Below are 20,312 nucleotides of genomic sequence, written 5' to 3' on the forward strand. Positions count from 1 at the left end.
CTCAGATTGAAACTGACATGCACTCAAGAGCCAAAATTCATGTTATTTAATTGCATAAGGTATTACGTACGTGTCCTATGTATGCTTTCCTCAGGAGGAAGTAGTGATGACTTTGACATGTAACTTTTTTTTAATTCTTCCATATTCAAATATCATATACTATATGCAGTATGTATTGATTATTTGCTGAGTATTTGTTTAAAAGAAAAGTGATTATTAAAAAAACAAAATGTTTGATACTGAAATTACCAAATTCCTGTATGACCTAAAGTAAGGTATATAATGTATATAAGATAAGCACGTACATTTGAACACATTTTAAAATATTCGATCTCTACTGTATGTTAATGGTTGATTAGTAGTAAAACTTTAATTTAGAAAAGATTGATTTGTGTATCTAAAACTTCTATTGTGTTCTAAAAGTGTAGCTCCAACAAGCAAAGTACCCATGAAAATGAATGACTTGGAGCCTATTTAATTTGTTTGCTTGAGAATGGAGGATTTCCCCGTGGAGACTCATCTTGTGTGAAAAAGTGGAATAAGCCTCTCAGATATGTGCATACATGCAGAAAAAAAGAAAACTTAAGAGCCAGTACCCTGTTAAGCGTGCAGTGTGGAAAGCCTGATTGCCATTATAACATGAAGTTTAGATTTTAACAATGTGTGATAACTTATTAACATAGTTCCACATACTGACTGCAAAGCAATGAAATGAATGCAGTTTGTGGTGATTTCACTCCCCTTTCTGCTTTGATACAGACGATATCAAATATAAAGACAAATTATGACCAAACAGACAACCACAGCAACAGTTATATTTCAACTTCTACTAACATGTTATAATAGTTCACAGATATATAATTGCTATCGATTACAAAAAAACATGACCGATTAACACGTTTTCAAAGGTAAATCTGAAGATCTTGTCAATGCTTTGTTTCTTTTCTAATAATGTTTCATCAAAAGCTTATGAAGGATGACTCTGTAAGAGAACATCAATTCTTCAGATAATTTATTTCCTCCCAAAAAAAAATACCCACACTTAACCGCATTCTCAATTGCCCTCCATGCCATCATCCATACAAGACAATCTGCAGCCACTGCAATGGAAAAGATCAATTCTTTTAAATACTGTTTGACACTTTTCCTATTAATTTCAACAATGTCTGTAATTAAACTCCTATCCCGTATCAATTTGTCCGAGAGAGAGGGATGGGAATACAGGCCCCTCTGCAGTATCATTTCCCTCCCTTGTATTAGCTGAGTATGAAGCCTGGGAGAATTACCAATCCTGTGAGATTCAATTATAGCCTCAACACAGCAGCATTTCAGAGGACATGAGAAGAAGCTCAGGCTGGGAAAGTATCCAACTAGCTTCATCTATCACTAAGGTGCAGACATAAACCTAATGTAGAATGCCAATCTATTCGATGAAACCCCTTTACGCTCTCTTTCGCACTCCGTGTCTCTCTCTTTACACTCCCTCTCCAAATAATGAATAAACATGAGGGGCAGTCAAGTGTGACGTAGGCCAGTCCGTGGTGGGGTCAATCAATCAGCATTCCGCAGTTTATTCATATTTATTAGTGGTGTGGCGTCGCCTCCTCGGCGCCTGGACCGGACACAGAGGAGACGAGCCTCTCCAGGTTAATATTTATGAAACTGCTGGGAGAAATAAGTCACATAATACAATGCTCAGAAAGTAGAAGTACTACCAGTGAGATATCATGCATATGCGTGTGCGTGTGTGTGTGTGTGTGTGTGTGTGTGTGTGTGTGTGTGTGTGTGTGTGTGTGCGCGCGCGTGCGTGCCCAAAAAAAGGGACAAAGGGTAGCATATGCATTCGAATAACGCTCAGAGCCTGCAGATCAATACCACATTGTCCTTGGAAACAAACATTGGGCCTTCTCATTTGTGAACCTGCTCAAGCACATCATTAATCCAGGTGCACTTTTTTTTTTCTCCATCTTCTCTCCATGCACACACATACACAACCTCCCCCCCATCACCTCCATGTGTCAACAGAAACTGTCACTCACGGCAGCATTTCGTGCCGGTACTAGAACTCTGGGATTTGGTAGAAGAATCAGGTTGTGGGAATGAACATCTGCATAACAATGTCAGCGTCTGGTTTGTCTGCTCACAATGTCAGCCATTCATACATAGCCTGAGAGAAGATTTGTGAATTATTAAAAGGGTCTTCTCTGGGATGCTCAGAGAAGTTTCCAATTCTGGACTAAATTACTGCCCACGTTATCAACTTCTACTCTACAAATTTGGAGTTAAATGGACGTTGGCAGAGAACTGGGAAAGAAAATTAACATTTCAAAAATTGAACAAAAGACAATGAGTGCAAATGCCTGAATAGGAGAAACATTGTGCATATAATAAAATACGACTCCACATGAACATGATTAAATGTCTACTGTGAATAGTAAATGGTAACAGGAAAGCATATGTCTGTTTGATATATTCCTCTTGAGTCATACTACAGTCCTACTTGACCCAGTTCCAACAGACAAAGGACAAAAAGTAAGGAGTAAAGGAAGAAAAGAGGTGGGAGTTTCAGATGACAGGGTTATTTACCTAGTATACCTGGCCAGAGATTGAGCTGGATATTGTGCTCTGGCTCCTCAAATCCTTCTCTAATGAACCAAGCCACGAGAGGCTTTAGCCTGTAAAGCTTGACCAAACCCACAATATACACTAATCTCTCGCTTCTAGTTCTGCAGGGTTATTCATCTGTATATTCACACAGAGGGAGGACCAAAAGGATATTCCATCTCGGCGCGGATGTCATCAAGGCGATGGGAGAGTTCAATAGAGTCCTCCTCCTTGTTCTCGTTGAACACTTTAAGCTGGATGTCTAGTTCCTCTGTCTCTTTTAGCTCCTAAAATGAGTTAGACATGGAGCACACAGCTGAAAATATGCAGTTTTACAAAAGGTCATCTTGCAATGTAGATTGTGATAAACAGTTGTAGTACCTGCAAGTAATAACCTAGATATAGCTTTGAACAATGTATTACACCAGTATTTGCATTGTTAAATCTTGTTGAAACTGTTATGTGTCACTGTTAATCAGGCCAATTGTAAAACACTGTAATACTAGAATATTAAGTTTTCCTGTTCTAGCTGTACAGAGAACTGTGAAATGAGACACCCTGAACCCTTTCACTAGGTATTCCAGACAGTACCTATTCCTGCACACCTGTTCATGCCACAAGGGGCTACGGCAGTGCTCTTTACCACTTCTCTATGAATCACCGGCAGTAGAGTTTACGGACGGAGACAGGGCCAAATGTAACCCAATTTCTGCAGGTATCAATCACCTTGCACTGTTTTTTTGGTGCACCATCTGTCTTGAGCAACACTGGTTCGGAGGGAGGTGCACAATGCCACAAAACAAAGGGGGAGGGGGTGAAGGGCCAACTACATGTGTCAAGGACTATAAGAACAAAACAAATTGTGCTCCTTTTTTCAGTGGAGTTCACTTTTTCTTTGCCAACAGCTACGCTGGCTCCTCAGCATAACTCATAATTAGATGAACGAGTGTCACTTTGAATGTCGGCGTTAAAAGCGGTGAACGTGGCATTCATAAATGGCTGTACACTGAGACTCTCGCATATCAGGGGGCAGAATTGAAGATAATTAAAGTAATGACAGTAATAATCAACAGGAGCAGCTGGGATGACTTATTAACAACTGGCTCTGTGACACGTTTACCCCACTCGCCACAAATGAGGGCTTGAGTGATGAGTTGGAGCTCGTTTGCCTTCGCCTCATGTGAAGATGTGTAGGCCTGCAGATAATGATGCCAGGGCGACCTGTGTGTTGAGGTGCTGGCAGTGCATCACACTTGTCACAAGCTACTACTACTAGATATACCACAACTACCAATGTTAATTAATAATAACAGACCCTGTTCTCATTCACGTAGTTTGTGGAAAGTCACTCCCGGATTATTTGTTTTGATTCCCTGATTGTTTAATCTGAGCACAATTACCTAAATATCACATGCATTTTCAAGGTATCACATAACTGAAAATGGTGTTTGGTCATGTGTTAACTATAGTCTAGATTCTGTTGTTTTCCATGTTGGATTCTTAAACAGCATTAACGCTGTAATGTGTTATTTATAATACCACATGTACAAGTTATGTGGCTCTAACTTTATTGCTGAAGCAATACAGTGTTGTGTTAATGACCAGAATTTAGACTGAACTGACTGAATTCATTGATTGTATTTATTGATTAACACAGAAAAAAGTAAATATTTGGGTGAGGACTTCTTTTGTATGCAGGTGAATAATCCAACCATCTGCTGTGAGATAGTTTGATAATTACTTACAGGTAGAATCTTTTTGAGGCCACATCTTAAGAACTCATTGCGGAGATGTATCCGGAAGTCCAGGTCATCGGGGGAGGTGACCAGGGCATTGATCAGCTGCATGCAAGCAACCTGAGGAGTAAACAGACAAAATGGCACATATGGGACACAAAAAAGGATATCCCTTGCAAAACACTTCAATTTAATAATGCTTTTTGGTGATTATGATTACAATGATAAGGGGAGAAAAAGTTAGAGAGAGAGAGAGTGAGACCAGAAAAAGTGAAATACACCAGAAGAGAGATGGTAAAAAGTACTGGTCTGGTGTGTCTATTGACTAGATATGCATTATAAATGGATTTATTGGTGAGGAAAAAGCCAATAAATCCATTGTGTGTGTGTATGTGTGTGTTTTGGGAAATAGCTGATGAATTATAATAAGCAAAAAAGTGTTTCAAGGGAGCAAGTCATGGGTAAGTTTTCCTTGGACAGACGATCGATAGCGGGCAGAAGGATTCCCACGGACGATGTGAAAGATTGTGAAACCTTGACCCTGAACTATTGGCTTGTATGTGTTATTAATAAGAGCCACAACAATGCTGATTTTGTGTGGTTTCCTGGGTTAGTTTTATTATTTTTCTGGGTTACATTTAACACTCAAACATATATATCAATCATCTAAATGTACTATTGCAGTGCCAGTTGAAAATGTGCCTGTTTGGAACGGGCGCTTAGTTAGTGGTGTTGGTGCTTGTAGAATTCATCAAAACCCAATTGTACCCCAAAAGGACTTACAGAAGGACCCCAAACCACTTAATATGCAACTCCACAGTATAGCCTAATACTGACGTTCATCACCCACGAGAACCGGACCACGTCTGTGTGTGTGTGTGTGCGCAGAGAGACACTGTTGTCGTATGATCGTTAACGAATTTAAAATGTTCAGCAGTGGTGTTTCTCAGGGTGAGTCTGATGAAACAAACACACATACACACACACACACACACACACACACACACACACACACAGAGCTTCCTGTAATTTATGGATGGATGCTATGAAAATCTTTCTTGTCAGTCATTGTTTTGCTTTGCCCACTAAACATATTTCCATACATTCAATAAACAACATAAGTTAAGTTTTATTGAATAAAAACTACAATAAAATGTTTCAGCTTTTTGAATTTAATTAATTAAAAGGCAGAACAAAAGCTATCAGAAATGAATAGCAAGTTGTTGATGCATTACATAAATACAGAACAGTTAGACTGCATATTCCCTTGGGAAAGCGCAAGCTTGCTGCAGTAAAGGATGCACCATCTTTGACTCTGTTACACCAGTGCTAGGCACCAGGAACATGGCAGACTTTTGCATGGTCCACTAAAGCTTGCGAGCATCTAAGCAATATATGTGCATTCAAATCTGACATTTTACTGTATCCACCAGAGGCCAGACACATAAAAGAAACTCCACGAAATCTTCACAGAATTTATGTGAGTGAAGTAAGTCATGAAAAATTCTTTCTCTTCTCGCATCAAGCACCTCAAACATACCTCAGTCATGTACTGTGGAGTGGAAAGCAGTTGTGTTGGGGGTGGAGGGAGGGTGTGTGTGTGTGTGTGTGTGTGTGTGTGTGTGTGTTTGTGGGGAGGGGGGTTGTTATATGTGATAGGTTTAGAGAGCTGCAGTGGTGCCATAGGGAGGTTCCAAAACATTGTAATTAAAAGTGGCACTTTTTTACGTTTTAAAGTTGAAATGCTGAGTTTCTCTCGTGCTCAGCAGACAAGCATAGCCTGAACTAAGGAAAAAAAACACTTCAATCACATTAGCTAAGTCTACTTCTATAGCCCATCACAGGTTTTGGATAAAAAGTCTATTAATTTCCTTGAACCCCCTGCATCAGCAAAGCATTTTAATTTACTCTACAATTAGGAGAGCTTCATTTCATTAATGGCAAAATTTAAAGGAAAAACAACAGCCTCCTAATAAAAGAATATCTACTTTCACTTCCACCACCCGCCTCATCAGTTTCCTTCATGACTTTTCCTTCATGACTTCACAATCCCTGCAGTTAAAAAAGTAATTCCTAAACTAATTCCCTGCTTTTGGTTTCACAACACATGTTGTGAAACCACACAACACAGTGGTGTTAGTATTGCTGTTGTGTAGTTTTTTCTGCCGCTGAAGAAATCCAATGAAAACAAAGAGAGGTATGGTGCTTTAGTTGCCCTTTCACACTGAGTCCTTTGAGACACATCTTGACAGCAGCATTGAAAAAAACATGGGGAAGTATTTGTAAGATGTGGGGGAAAGAAACAACCAGATAGTGACAAGAGAAGAAAATGTGTGTGAGAGAAAGAGGAAGAAGGCTGAACTCAACATCTCTGCTTTTTTCTAATATAATTCTTCTGTTGTTTGCAAATTTCAGTAGAGGTGCTTAATGAAGCACGTTTTTTTTTGTATTTTTTTATTAAAGCAGGGCAGTTGAAGCTCCGGGTTCATTTCAAAAGCCTAGTGATGACATCCCATAATGTGCAAGAAGTGCAGAGGGTTTGGCAAGTGGACCAAAAGACATTAAGAAGTACAAAAGGCCCCAGAGTAGACCACGGTCAATTTCAGTCTTGCCTTGCATCAAAGGTGCTCTTCATGTCAAAACAGAATTAGTGTGAATGACCCTGGACTGTGCAGGGTTTATGTTTACTGTATATGGCTGTATAAGTAACTTGCTTATATTTAAAGGTGCTCTAAGCGATGTCACACGTTAGTTAGGCTACAACCTTTTTTGTCACAAACAGCAAACATCTCCTCACTATCCGCGAGCTGCCTGTCCCCTGAACACACTGTAAAAAAACGTGGTCTCTGTAGACAGCCCAGGGTCTACAAATGAAAACAAACTGTGCCAACTTGCACCACCAAACATAACAAACAGCGTTCTAGCCTTTACACGACAAGAAGGAGTCGGTTGAGCCTGTCACTCTGCAGATGTGAGTTGTGCATGCTCAGATGTGAACGGTTTACGGCATAACGTGTCATACTGAAATTTGTGGAATCCATGAAATAATAAACTTTTCTCATTACAAACAATAACAGACGTTTGGAATCATTTCAAAACATTTTAGCTTTCTATGATAGTTTGATTGCTAACGTTAGCTCAAAACGCCATTCAACTGAAAGCCTTTGTTGCGTTTGAGTGCTAGCTTGTAGCCAGCAGTGAACAAACTTTGTTAAGTAGGTCAATTTTTACTGTATTGACATAACAGAAATCTCTCCTTAGCATCTCGTATGTAACTCACATCTTCACTAGCTCCAAAGTGACACATGCGCAACTCAAATCTGCACTCGACTTAAATTGGGGAGTGTCAGAGCCGACACCGCAAGAGCGGTAGCACGAAGGCTACTTCCACAATGCACGTTCATGACTCAACTAACTCCTTTTTGTCGGTTATAGACTGGAACAGTGTTTATGTTTGGTGATGCAGGTTTGTAGACCCTTGGGTGGCTACACAGACCATATGTTTTTTTACAGTGTGTTCAAGGGACAGGCAGCTAGCAGCTAGTGAGGAGATGTTTTCTGTACGTGACAAAACATGTTGTTGCCTAAAAGACTTGTGACGTCGCTTAGAGCATGTTTAAGTTTGTGTAGTATGAATCAGTGTGTATGACTATTTGAGGCATGCTAAATTGTATACTGCATCACAGAATAATGCAGTGCTATAGAGTAAGAGTGATAACTCTATTGGGTGTTAAACCATAAGGGTCAATTCTGTTCTTTAAAATGACTAATCTAATTAAAAGGCAGCATTGAATGCTTGATGAATATCAGAGAGTGATTTTAACTACTTTTTGATGAGTGATTGCTAACCTGGAGCTGCTGGGCTTCGTGGTTCTCCAGACCTTCCACAATTGGAGCAAATCTCTCTTTATTGTTCCTCTCTGCAGCAATTGTCATGGCAGCTAGAATTTTATCCAGGCTGGAAGAAAACAGCAGGCACAACACAGTAGTCAACAAACACTTTTATCACCTTTCTGACAGGACATTTACTCACAATTGTTAGCTCAAACACCATGTATCTTTATCTCCCCTTGTGTGTTGGTGTGGACATTTCCTCGGCCAGTCTATGGTCACCCTGGCGAATGTGACTGCTTTCCATTTCTTTGAATGCAATCCAGACTAGTATTGGCTGTAGCATTCAATGTTGACCTTATCATCCTTGTTACTAAGGTGCTGCTAGACGAAAACAGGGTAATAGGTTTCATTGCAAATATTTTTAGTTGTCAATTGAATTGAGGTAGAGTCTATTTGTCCGGGTGAGAAAGGGTGAAAATAATAGCAGGGACTGCCAAACTAATGTGCTAATAAACTTATTGAGAAGGTAAACAAATTGGAGTCCTTGCAAGGGCTCAAGGAATGTCAGTTAAATAGAACACAGGACAATTTCAGCCTCTAAAGACTGAATGGAAAGAAAAAAAGAAACGTTCCGTGCTACACAACAAACACACACACACATTTGAAAAGTATATTATAAGGGAAATGTCTCCCTGAATGGACAAATCTTTAGAGCTTATTAAATAAACAAATATAGAATAAACATTAAAATGTTAGCTGTATGGGAACAGCCAATTTATGCATGTGCGAACATGTGTAATTACACATGCCATATAGGTTTGCTGTTGCCATTTTTATTTCCTTATTTTAATCTTATCTTATTTGAACTTTAAGGATGACAAAATACTAGCAGTTGCTTTGTAAGGGAGATCTATGTCTGACCAAAAAGGACTGTATGTGGGGAGAAAGCTTGACACAGAGATAAATGGGACGGCCATGCTCTGTGATAGAGGTTACAAAGTCAGAGACAAGCATGGGGAGCTGCATACTGAGTAGCTTTAAAGCCAGTTCAGTCAACGCTTCAAAACAGGCGAGATAGATCTGCTTAACTTGTCGTGTTCTCTTTTGATGCTGTCAGCTGAAGTGGGTGTTGAACACGAGCCAGAGTCACAACACTGGTTGGCAGAGAAGTTTCTGAGCAAGAAAGTGAAGCCTCAGCTCCTTTGGCTGTCATTTCTACAGGATACATACATTTTAATGCAAGGCTATGATCATGGCAAAGATGTCCCTGTTAACTTCAACCTATTCTTAAATACTTTGAAAACGGAGAGTGAGATAGAGTATCTGCATGCATGTAAATTTTGTTGTGTGTGTGTGTTCCTATGCAAAGAGCATGTCTGTGTTATGGTGGTGACTTTAATATACAATTATGAATTAAATATTATATCATTGAAAAAGTTGGTTTTCATTTCAAAACATTCTTTTAGGTTTGCATATATTAAACACCTGTGTTTAGCGGATATACATTTTTTAGTAAATGAATCCGTTTACAAAAAAAAGCATCCGTAAATCATTAAAAACTATCTGGGTTAAATAAATACAAATTTAGTGTTAATATTCCTCTACTTGATATACTGTAACTAAAAAAACATTTTGAAAACCATGCAATCATAGTAACACAATCATACTGTAGAGGCCTATTTGGATGGTCGGAGATGTGAGACACACTGCTGAACTCAGCTTCTCCAACAACATTTGTGGGTTTGTTTATTTCCATCACTGCATACAGACTGACAAAGAAGTGCCATTGTTATTCTAATGTGGCGCTGTGGAAAACAATAAAAACACCCCTAAATCCAATTAATAAACTGTCAGCCAGGTTGAGGGTCCGTGGCAAACAACAGAGTAGTTCAACACATTAAACAGACTAAACTGTATGATCTGACCATGTGACCAAACTAATGTCTATACTGTGTGACGTCATCTGTAAATGCAGTATATCCTCAAAGTGGGTAAACATATGTACATGCAGTGCAGTCTCTGTCTGTGTATGCCACACAGTGGGAGAAGATTGAAGCAGTAGTGATATTTCAGTGTTTACAGGAAGCAACAGTCTCCTTCCGTCAGCTAAACATTACAGCCAGAGATGGACTATATCTCTTTCATCGTTTTATATATATTTATCATTTCTTTTTCTGTCAACAGTCAGGATTTTAAATTGGTGTTGTGCTGTTTCCATATCAGCTGTGATTTACTGAGAAATATAGGGAAATTTGTCCCTTGCTGAACTTTGAATACTGAAAACTTGCTTGAAACTTTAAATGGAGGATGTTAGTGATGGTGATGGCGCAGTGGATATGATACATGCCTTTGTGGGAGATCTGGGTTCAATTCCCACTACGATACATCAAACAATGTCTCCCTGAGCAAGACATTTAACACATAATTGCTCCGGAGGCATGCAACCTCTGACATATGTAAGTCAAGTAAGTAAGTAAGCTCTGTTGGATACAAGTGTCAGCTAAATGACATGTGATAATAATAATAATAGCATACTCTTAGGTAAGTGGGAAAATAGCTATGCATATTGTTTTGTTTGCAAACATTTTGAAATATCTGACACTGATGCGTTATTATGGAACCCATGCAATTTCTAGGCAAGACCCGCCCTTCAATAACGTTCACACACTTCTATTGGCCAGGCGTCCATGCTTATACAAGGTATTGTAACCCGATTTGTTCAGGTCCTTTCCCCTGACCAATCGGTTGTCTTAACTTAACCACTCAAGGTTAATGCCTAACCCCAACAATAATAATGCATCACTGATACCTCTGGACTATGTCTCCAGATGAAAACAGATTCAATAGAAAATGTCTACAGCGAGGTTGGCAAATTATCCTGAGTAACAAGGAGATTGTTTCTTTTTCTGTCATTTTTTTTCAAACTCTAAGGGACCACATTAATTTCTATTCACACTTTTCTTTCTTGGGGCAGTAGTGGAATGTCAATTGCAAATATTTTAAAATGTCTGCAACTGAAGCTCCCAATTACGTAATGTGAACTGTGACAAAATCTGTATCTTAATAGTCTTGGCATATAATTTACATGTTGAGTTGGTGGGCATATGATAGGCTATATAGAGATGTCCGTTAAATAGTATGCAAGACATGACAAAGTGTGTGTGTGTGTGTGTGTGTGTGTGTGTGTGTGTGTGTGTGTGTGTGTGTGTGTGTGTGTGTGTGTGTGTGAGAGAGATAACAAATGTGACAACTTACATGTTTTCCTCTCCAATAATACAGACAGCAGAGAGAATTTTGACAATCTCGGTCATCATGTTGGTCTGTTTGGGGTCAATTGCTCGTGCCAACAGCAACAGACTCCGCTCATCTCCCAAGATACTTTGCAGTCCGTACTGTGAGACATGGAAGGAGGAGGTAGGTTACGGAAATGGTCCCTTGGGTATAAATTAATGAGAGCATTTGCATTTATGGAGAACTTTGACTTACAGTTAAAAATGAATTATACAAAGAAGCTCTAATGTATGTAAGTTATGGTTAGCCTTAATTTTCTTATAGGAGGGACAATGAGGCCATGGGAGGAAATGGAGAGGATAATAAATGAATTCAATTCAGGACAGGACTATAGGGACTAATACTCCTCTCCTGTACCTTTTAGTCTACCCACAACTGAAGGACCGGGCAGAGATAACCATGTATGGGGATTAACTCTAAGAGAAGCAATATCAATAGCTCATCTATCCTTGAAATATGTGCCACTTTTGAGAAATGAGCCAGACCTTCCAAAAAAGGATAATTAAAAGATCTGAGACTGTGGACCTGAAATGGTAAAATTAGCTCCACTTTGCTGAGCCACTATCCCAGGCTTGTCAGAGTCCAAATTCAAATCAGGTTTTGAGTCCTGGCCACTTGAGCTACTATTAGAAATGTCTACTATAACTGCACAAAGACTACCTTCTGCACTTGTATGTGATCTTTGGTTATTGGTACAAAATACTAGACATTACCTTTACACTTCAAATAGTCTAATACAAATATGTAATTGTGATTCAAATTCCAGGTCATTTAGGACCAAGCAATATTAACACATCATGCAGGTATAGTGAAGAATATAAATAGAATTAATGATTTAATAAATCAATTGTGTGGACTGTCTTTTCTTTGTTGACTCATACTAACCTTATTGTTCATAAAAGCCTTCAAACATTGGATAAGTTTATGCTGGTTCCGTTTATCAATATTCTCTTGCCTGTAAAAAACCAACAACAATGAAAAGGATATTGAGTATGTGAGCAGAACCTGGTACTATAAAAAACTACACAGAGATGGGATGTCAAAGTAGATCACTTACTGTTTCTTGTCCAGCAGCTTCTCCAAAGCATCGAGAAGAAGGCCAAGACCCTCATAACCAAAGTTGTTAACCCAACTGGAAAGAAGACAAAGACACAAAACAAGAAAACAGTTACACAATAGTAATATATAAACATCCTTTTTGCACTCCTGGTTTATTGTAAGCCGTGTTAATTTACAGAAGAAAACACAAACAATATTGAATAAACCTCAGAGGAAATTAGTCATTCAGACTAATATCAAAGTATTAACACTCACTTGGATAAAGTGATTGTTGTAGTATGTAATTCCTAACAGGGAGAGCTGCAAATAAAAAACACCCTGCCCCTGAATACGTTCTCAATGAGTTTGAATTTAAACTGTATGTGTGTGTAACCCATCTACAAGCAAATGAACACCCATCCATCTTAACTAGTGTTCCCATCGCTAAGTCGTTTGTATCCAGGTCCCCCCTGTGAGCCGCTGTGCCAAAAGATTAAGCAATGCAAGAAAGATAACACTGTAATCGATAATGGATCGCAAGAGATAATTGGCTATAAACCACAGCGTATCAGGAGACGGCAAATGATCCAGTACAGATGAGCCCGTTTGTCTAAGCCGAGGGAAGAGAGAAGAAGGAGGAGGGCGGGCAACACAGTGTGGTCACAGCCAGATTATGTCATTAGCATTACTTGTTTTCAGGCCCCTAACTGTCAATAACGCAAAATGCATGGAGCAATTGTCTGACATTAATGGGGCATAAGTCAATGATTTATCCCGCCTTTTTGACAATGATTTGAAATAATAAAGGTTTGAGTATTAAAGTCATTTGTATTGAGTCAGTGAATCGGATGAGACCCTCAATTAGGAATAAGATGCATTAGCTTGAGGCAACTGGCAAAGTTGAAGTGAGGTATTTCTTTGATCTCGGACACACGCTTCCACCCCTCACATACCATTACTCAACTTTCATTAACAGACATGCAGAACCAAATTATAAGTTATTGATATTAGTTTATAATGATCATCTTTTTTGTTAATAAAAACAAAAGACAATAACGTTGTAAACGTACAACTTACAACGTGTCTGTTTACGATAAGCCTTCCAGTTCAAATGTTTCCTTCCCAGCATTTGCTTTGCAGATATTTAAAAATATTTAATATTTATTAAAGAAAGGATGCAGATATTTACATAGACAGTATATATACATATACAGTATATATATATATATATATATGTATACAAACACACACGCACACGATCCACTGGCAGTAAGAGTAAATGAGAAAGTGGGACAACAAAGAGGGAAAGGACGCTAGGTGAGGGAGCACAATTCAGTAAATCCAGTCTTTGTTTTTGCTACTTCATGTCGGTCTTGAGAGAACAGGAAATGGAACCAATATTTGTGAAGATAAATGTTGTTCATAACACAGTGTAACTGCAATATGAGATTCTGAGAATATACGGAAAAGTAAAGGTTCCACATAATTATTGTGTCTAACATGCTTTTTCTGTTATCACAGCAAACAAGATGAAAATGTATAGTAGGTCAACTATGCTGCACTGCTTACATTACATACTTCTCTCTACTTTTAATTCTAATTTAAATAAATTTCTAATCCGATAGAAACTAACTTCCTACCTATTATTTTCACAATCATGACTAAATGGTCACTATCGTTTAGGACAATCTCTATGTCGAGGATTCTTCCCCCCCCACGCGCTTTCTAGGGATGCAAACACACAGCTAAACATAAAGTTAGATTTAAACTACATTACTTCCACTTGATACACTGACATTTCTTTTAAAAAATAGGTTATTCATTTTCTGACATTCTGTTTTCTCTATTTTAGTTTAAAATGCTAATAATTGACTCTCTCAAATTAATAAATTAATCCTTTTTTATCTCCTTAAGTTTTTACTTAGGAATAAAAAATGTAGCGATAGTTCATGATGATTCTCTTGATTACCAGAACAGAGCAGAAGCGAGGCTCTGGAGGACAATAAGAGACACTGGACATCTGGTATGCTTGGAAATTTGCTTTCAAAAATACACAAAATTTTATTTCATTATGTGTCAACAGTAAATGTTAAACATTTGTTTAACACCAATGCTGCAACTTTGGAAAAACTTGTATGTAGTGAACATCATTTGGTTACACCCTTGGTGCTTTCAGGTACCCACAGGGTAGAACTGGTTTATTTTGACATAAATGTTTTCAAGTTTACAAGTCAGAAAACTTTATTAATTAATCCTTTCAACACGGAATGTGCACCAATTAAAACAGAATATTAATTGGAAATTTTGCAACAGATGTTTGTGGTAAATGTCTGCAGTCTGCTCTATCTTACCTTCTATCCATTGTTGTTGGACTCAAACAGAATAGACATTAAAGAAAGGATGGATTGTCTGCGCAGAAAGTTTTTTATCAAAAATGTATGCCTTGCCGCTTTAGGTTGCAACATAATGTAGTCTTCCGCAAGGTTTTTAAGGCTCTAAGTGTTTTGAATCCTCTCTACATCCCAGACTGTCCATTATTTTCTGTCCCCTCACGTATACCCTTAGGTCTTTTGCAGCTTGCCTTCTGAATGTCCCCAAAGATACCACAAAGAAAATGAAAGATGGTCCTTCTACAGTTTTGTCCTGAGGCTATGCAATGTCCTTTCTCTGTTCATCTGAGCAAAATACCTCAGTGGACAACATACTATTCCAACTAATACCACAAATACCAACGCTAATACTACTACCACTACTAACACAATTCATACTTGTATTAATATTAATGTTACTACCATCCACTTTAAAGGTGCTGGCCTATTAGTCTAATTGTATCTTGCCCTCATAAAAAAGTAATTATTCCATATAAGATGAGCATCAATTAGGTTCTAAAAAAGATTCTGATTAAATAGACCTTATTGCTTAGGAATTAAAGCAGGAACACTTGTATTGTGGCTTAAGTGTTTGGTCAAACGTAAGGTACTTGTTTCTCTGGGCCATTAAAATATCAGTGTAGCAATTGAAGAAAGAAGAGGACAAATCTGTTTCCTATCAGTCTCTTCTCCTAATGTGGGCATACATCCAAGGATTTCATTAACTTTGGGGGGAACTTGTTCATGTAATATTGATGGCTATAATCCTCTAGTTAGGTGTCACCAAATTGTGTTACTTTCTGCAACCATGTATATTCTGCAGGCAAAATGAAAAATTCATGGTCGGTCTTAGGGAAGCAATTTCTCTACTGGCTGGACGCAATTATGTTGTAGTTATGCTTACTACTATAAAATGTATGCATCAAAAATTTCAGAGTAGCCCAAAACCAAGTGCTTATATATAACATAGCTGTTTACTGGCAAGATGCATGTTCCCTTAAGAACTTTTCAGTCACTTCCAAAGTCCATTATATTCCGGGCTTGAGGTTAATTTAAAGGTCCTATGACGTGCTGCTTTTTGGATGCTTTTATATAGGCCTTAGTGGTCCCCTAATACTGTATCTTAAGTATGTTTTACATAGAACTTTGGTGTCCCCTAATACTGTATCTGAAGTCTCCCCAAAATTCAGCCTTGGTGCAGAATTGCAGCCGCTACAAGCCTGTCCCACAATGATCTTTCCTTAGTATGTTCCATTTCTGCGTCTGTAGCTTTAAATGCTGTTGAGGAGGAGAGAAGCGGGGCAAGGTAAAGGGTGGGAGTATGACCTTGACCAGCTTGCCAAAGACAAAGCAGAGAAAGGAAGGGGAGGTAACCTGTCCTCTTATGACAACATATAGGGAAGATTCCAGATCGTCCCATCTGTGCTCACTTTTTGTCAAAGGCAGAGCAGGATTCCAAGGGCTCGGTTTACAATTTTAAACCATAGGCAGGCTGGGACAACTCATATTTATGTTAAAAAATCTGATAAAGTCAAACTTTCATGCCATGGGACCTTTAATACAAAGTCTATAGTACAAAGTCAAAATGTCTTCTAGTGAGATGACCATCTGTCTTTCTGTCAAAAAACATTTGTTCCCCAAAAGACCAAAAGACGTTATTGACTTTCTATTGCTATGACAAATGTAGTTATGCATGAGCAAATATCCATCCATACATTCAATTTCTATACTGCTAATGCTATTCAGGGACATGGGGGACTGTCCGATTATGCATTTCAGGAAGGGCAGGGTACACCCTGGACAGGTTACTAGTCAATCAATCAGAGGGCACACACATATTCTCAGGGAGGGAGAAAATCTCGAGGCAAACACACCAGAAAGCTGTCTTGCTGTGAAGCGATAGCGATAAGCACTGAGCCGCCATGTGAATACATGTACATGTATATTGGCATGTGTAGATTACCTCTCTCTTTCTCTGTTTATATATTAAAAGTGTTTTCAAGCTAAACAGCAGTGAGTCTTTAGTAAGTGCTTTAAATAAAAACTGACATTCAATCAAATCCTCACTACATCATTCAGTCATGATGATCATCATTAGTGTTGGCATAGCTCATTTCAAATTGTACTTTAAGGTTCTTTCCTAAAACATAGAGAAAGGGAGTGACAAAATAAGCTGCAGTAAAACTTCAGTTTCTGTGCATGTAGTCTGAGTGCCTGTTGCTATTTATTTCCTCTGCAACTCACACAGTATCATACATTTTACCAAATGGGACATAGTGGTATTCCTAGTGCCACTCCAGCCTGTGCTCAGTGTCTTGCTCAAGCGAATACAAGTAGTTACGGTGTAAACAGAACTGTAAATTGCTAAAAGTGAGGACAGAATATCGTAGCAGAGAGTAGGTGTAGAGATCTGCAAATACTTGGCAAGTGAAATGTTGGTACATTATGAAAAGATTAGTGTGCTTCGCCAGCCACAGTAAGTGACTCAACAGTGACCGAAAAAGTAACAGGCAGACACTGTTTTGAGTGATTTGCTGGTCTTGTTTTTAGATGGCTTGCGCATGCATTGATTTCAGTCTATAGAACAGTGTTATTATTTTATTATGTTTAGGTGGTGAGATTTGTTATTGAAAGCTTCTGTGCAAGTGCTACATCTTTCATATTGTATTACAGGCAAAGCCATACAACTGCCCCTCTGTGGGAGTACTGACCTATTCAGTGCTATAGTATTCCAATTGAAGCCCAGAGCTTCATGCAACAAAGAGCTCTGAACATTACAGCTTGAAACTAAGCACCACCGGTGTCAGCTTAGTGATTTACCATGCCAAATATGGAGCTACATTATACTTTGATCAATTTTATAGCCAGCTGAAATAACTATAATGCACAGGGCATATCAAATGGCAGAAATTGGATATAAAATAGTTACTGTACTTTTCTGTTCATCACATCTCAAAAAAGAAATAAAAAATATATATGTATAGCTTAATAATTGTTTTTTAGAAAACAAAATGTTTGGATGGCCGATAACTCAAGACCTAATTTTGCTAGTTAGATCCTTCCTACTACTGTGCAAGTATTTTTTTTAATATGTTTAGTTTAGTTGTACTTGGAGCTTTGTGCTACCATTAGCATGCTATTCATGCATGTATACAGTATGAGCTATTACAGAACATTAGGGAACAGAAGTGTCGGACATGTTGGTGCTGGACGACTGCAAGATAAACAGACCAGCTGACTTTGTAATCTCTAGACCCACACTGCTAGCTTGTCTAAAAATGTCTATTTTGAACCTTTAAAAAATGTGTACAAGCCATCAATCTGCTTATAATGTACAAATTGCAATGAATTCATCCCACATTCTATCCATAAAAACTACATAAAGCAAACCAAGACTGCAAAACATAACATAAACAGGTCCCCGGATAGCTCAGATGGTAGAGCAGGCACCCATGTGTGTTTACGCCTTGAAGCAGCAGGCGCTGGGTTCGACTCCGACCTGTGGCCCTTTGATGCATGTCATCCCCCCTTTCATATCTTAAGCTGTCCTGTCAAAAAAAGGCTGAAAATAGCCACAAAAATATCTTTTTAACATAAACAAGCAGGTAGCTGTACTGTGAGCATCAACAAACAAAATCCTTCATAGAATTATTTGAACCTACCACACAGTTTCATCTCTTGTTTTGTTGAACCTTGTTCATAGAATCCTTCACCTCACACAAACATAGGTTAATATTTAAGAGAATGGTGATGGATATGGTAGAATCAAGGGAACACATACAAAGAGCCAAAATCATTGACCTGTCCTGTCATAGATGGTGAATGGCAGCTGATATCCTTTACATGTAACTTCAGGTAAAATATACACTCTCCATCCAAGTGGCAGGTGCTAGGTCACTCCACTTATGGTGCTGATGCGTGGCTCACATTCTCGAAATCCCTTTCACATCATTTAATAATGCACGTGGCATTTTCTTTTGTGGTGTGCAAGTATTCCACCAAAACAAGTTCCTTCCCGAGATGGTTTTGCAGAGCCCCCGTCGCTGTGTCTGGAGCTCAGCAGCGCCAAAGACAAGTGTGATTGGTTTAAAGTAGGGCTGTCAATCGATTAAAATTGACATCGCATGATTGTTCACAGTAAATTCACAATTTATCACGTTATATCTGTTCTAAATGTACTTTAAAAGGAATATTTTTCAGGTATTTAATGCTCCAGTGGTATTTGAGACTTTAACTTACTCCGGTGGTAACTCAATTCACATCGACAGTACATGAAAATAACTTGTGAGCGAAAGAAGTGTGAGAGATTGGAGAGGGTTTTTATCAAAATTAAATCCAATAGTAAGTGCAGATAGCTGAAAGAACACCATGTTCCCCGGTCACTTTGAAATGACCCCCCACGGAGCGCAAAACTAAAATTTCAAATTATAATCTACACAACATTCCTTAGTGCTATGTGATGGTAGACAGAAACCAGTAATGCAACTGGAAGATTGCAGGTTTATAAGACCAATGAAACTAATTGTGCTGTATCTGTAAATCTGTACGGGTTGTGGAAGATCAGAGAAAGATTTGTCAGGTTTGATGTGATGTATCTACATGTTCCTCTGGCTTCTGCAGAGAGTGAAATGCAGTGGAGAGCACCTTTTTAAAAGAACAGATTCTCTTTTAAAGCCATAAAGTTGCCATTTTGATCAAGCTTTTGCTGCTGTCACCTTTTACTGTACAGTAGATGTATAAAAACCCTTTGAAAACCATCTGTGTATACCTCCCAGAATGTACACGTATATTTGTGCTATTATTTGATCTGCCGGGAACTACTAAAGTGTCTGGACAGCTCTGCAGCTCTTCTAAATCCTGGAGCAGACAACGATGACTTCCATAGGTTTGGAAAGTTCACAAATGTTTTATTCCTAAATTTAAAAGTAAGAGCAAATATGCGTACTCTAAGAAGTTAGACCAGATTGAACAGATTTCCTGCTCAGATGTTTGTTAAATATTGGCTTAGATCACATGATTATGTCCAACATAAAAAAAATATAATAGGTGTGCCAAAGCTTTTGTCAAGCTGTGATGTTCAAATACATGTCAAAGCTAAAAAATGCACTATATGATATATTGTTTTGTGCAAAAATGCATCATATCCTTCAAAATGTAAACCAAGGCCACATTTAGAAACATGGATATCTGAATTATGTATGTATCACGTTGGGGCTGTAACAGATATGGGTATCTTGGAGGTTAACAGATGGTGTCATAAAATGAAATAGACATCACTCTTAAAATATACCCAGACACTGAGGACATTTATGTCTCCAAAATTGTTTTCACTGCCTCCGAGGAAGGTGGTTTCACGTCAACTCTGGAGTCAGCCGCAAGGGTAAAAACTAGTTAACTTGCTCATTTCTGACTTCTTGTCACGTCTGTTGAAGACAGTGTC

At 38.5% G+C, this 20,312-nt stretch overlaps 1 protein-coding gene across 7 annotated transcripts in view; it reads right to left on the bottom strand.

Annotated features, from left to right (window-relative positions):
• The window catches only part of diaph2 (diaphanous-related formin 2), a 384,094-nt gene that overhangs the window by 258,640 nt on the left and 105,142 nt on the right, over nucleotides 1–20,312 (bottom strand). For all 7 annotated transcript variants that reach the window (XM_034884276.1, XM_034884275.1, XM_034884277.1 and 4 more), the window contains 6 exons: nucleotides 12,523–12,597; nucleotides 12,351–12,420; nucleotides 11,430–11,566; nucleotides 8,190–8,298; nucleotides 4,350–4,460; nucleotides 2,779–2,891 (listed from right to left, as the gene is read on the bottom strand). In XM_034884276.1, coding sequence (XP_034740167.1) covers nucleotides 2,779–2,891; nucleotides 4,350–4,460; nucleotides 8,190–8,298; nucleotides 11,430–11,566; nucleotides 12,351–12,420; nucleotides 12,523–12,597 — 615 coding nt within the window. The remainder of the gene's footprint in view (nucleotides 1–2,778; nucleotides 2,892–4,349; nucleotides 4,461–8,189; nucleotides 8,299–11,429; nucleotides 11,567–12,350; nucleotides 12,421–12,522; nucleotides 12,598–20,312) is intronic.

This window comes from Etheostoma cragini, chromosome 10, assembly GCF_013103735.1.
Source record: "Etheostoma cragini isolate CJK2018 chromosome 10, CSU_Ecrag_1.0, whole genome shotgun sequence".
NCBI classification, from domain to species: Eukaryota; Metazoa; Chordata; class Actinopteri; order Perciformes; family Percidae; genus Etheostoma; species Etheostoma cragini.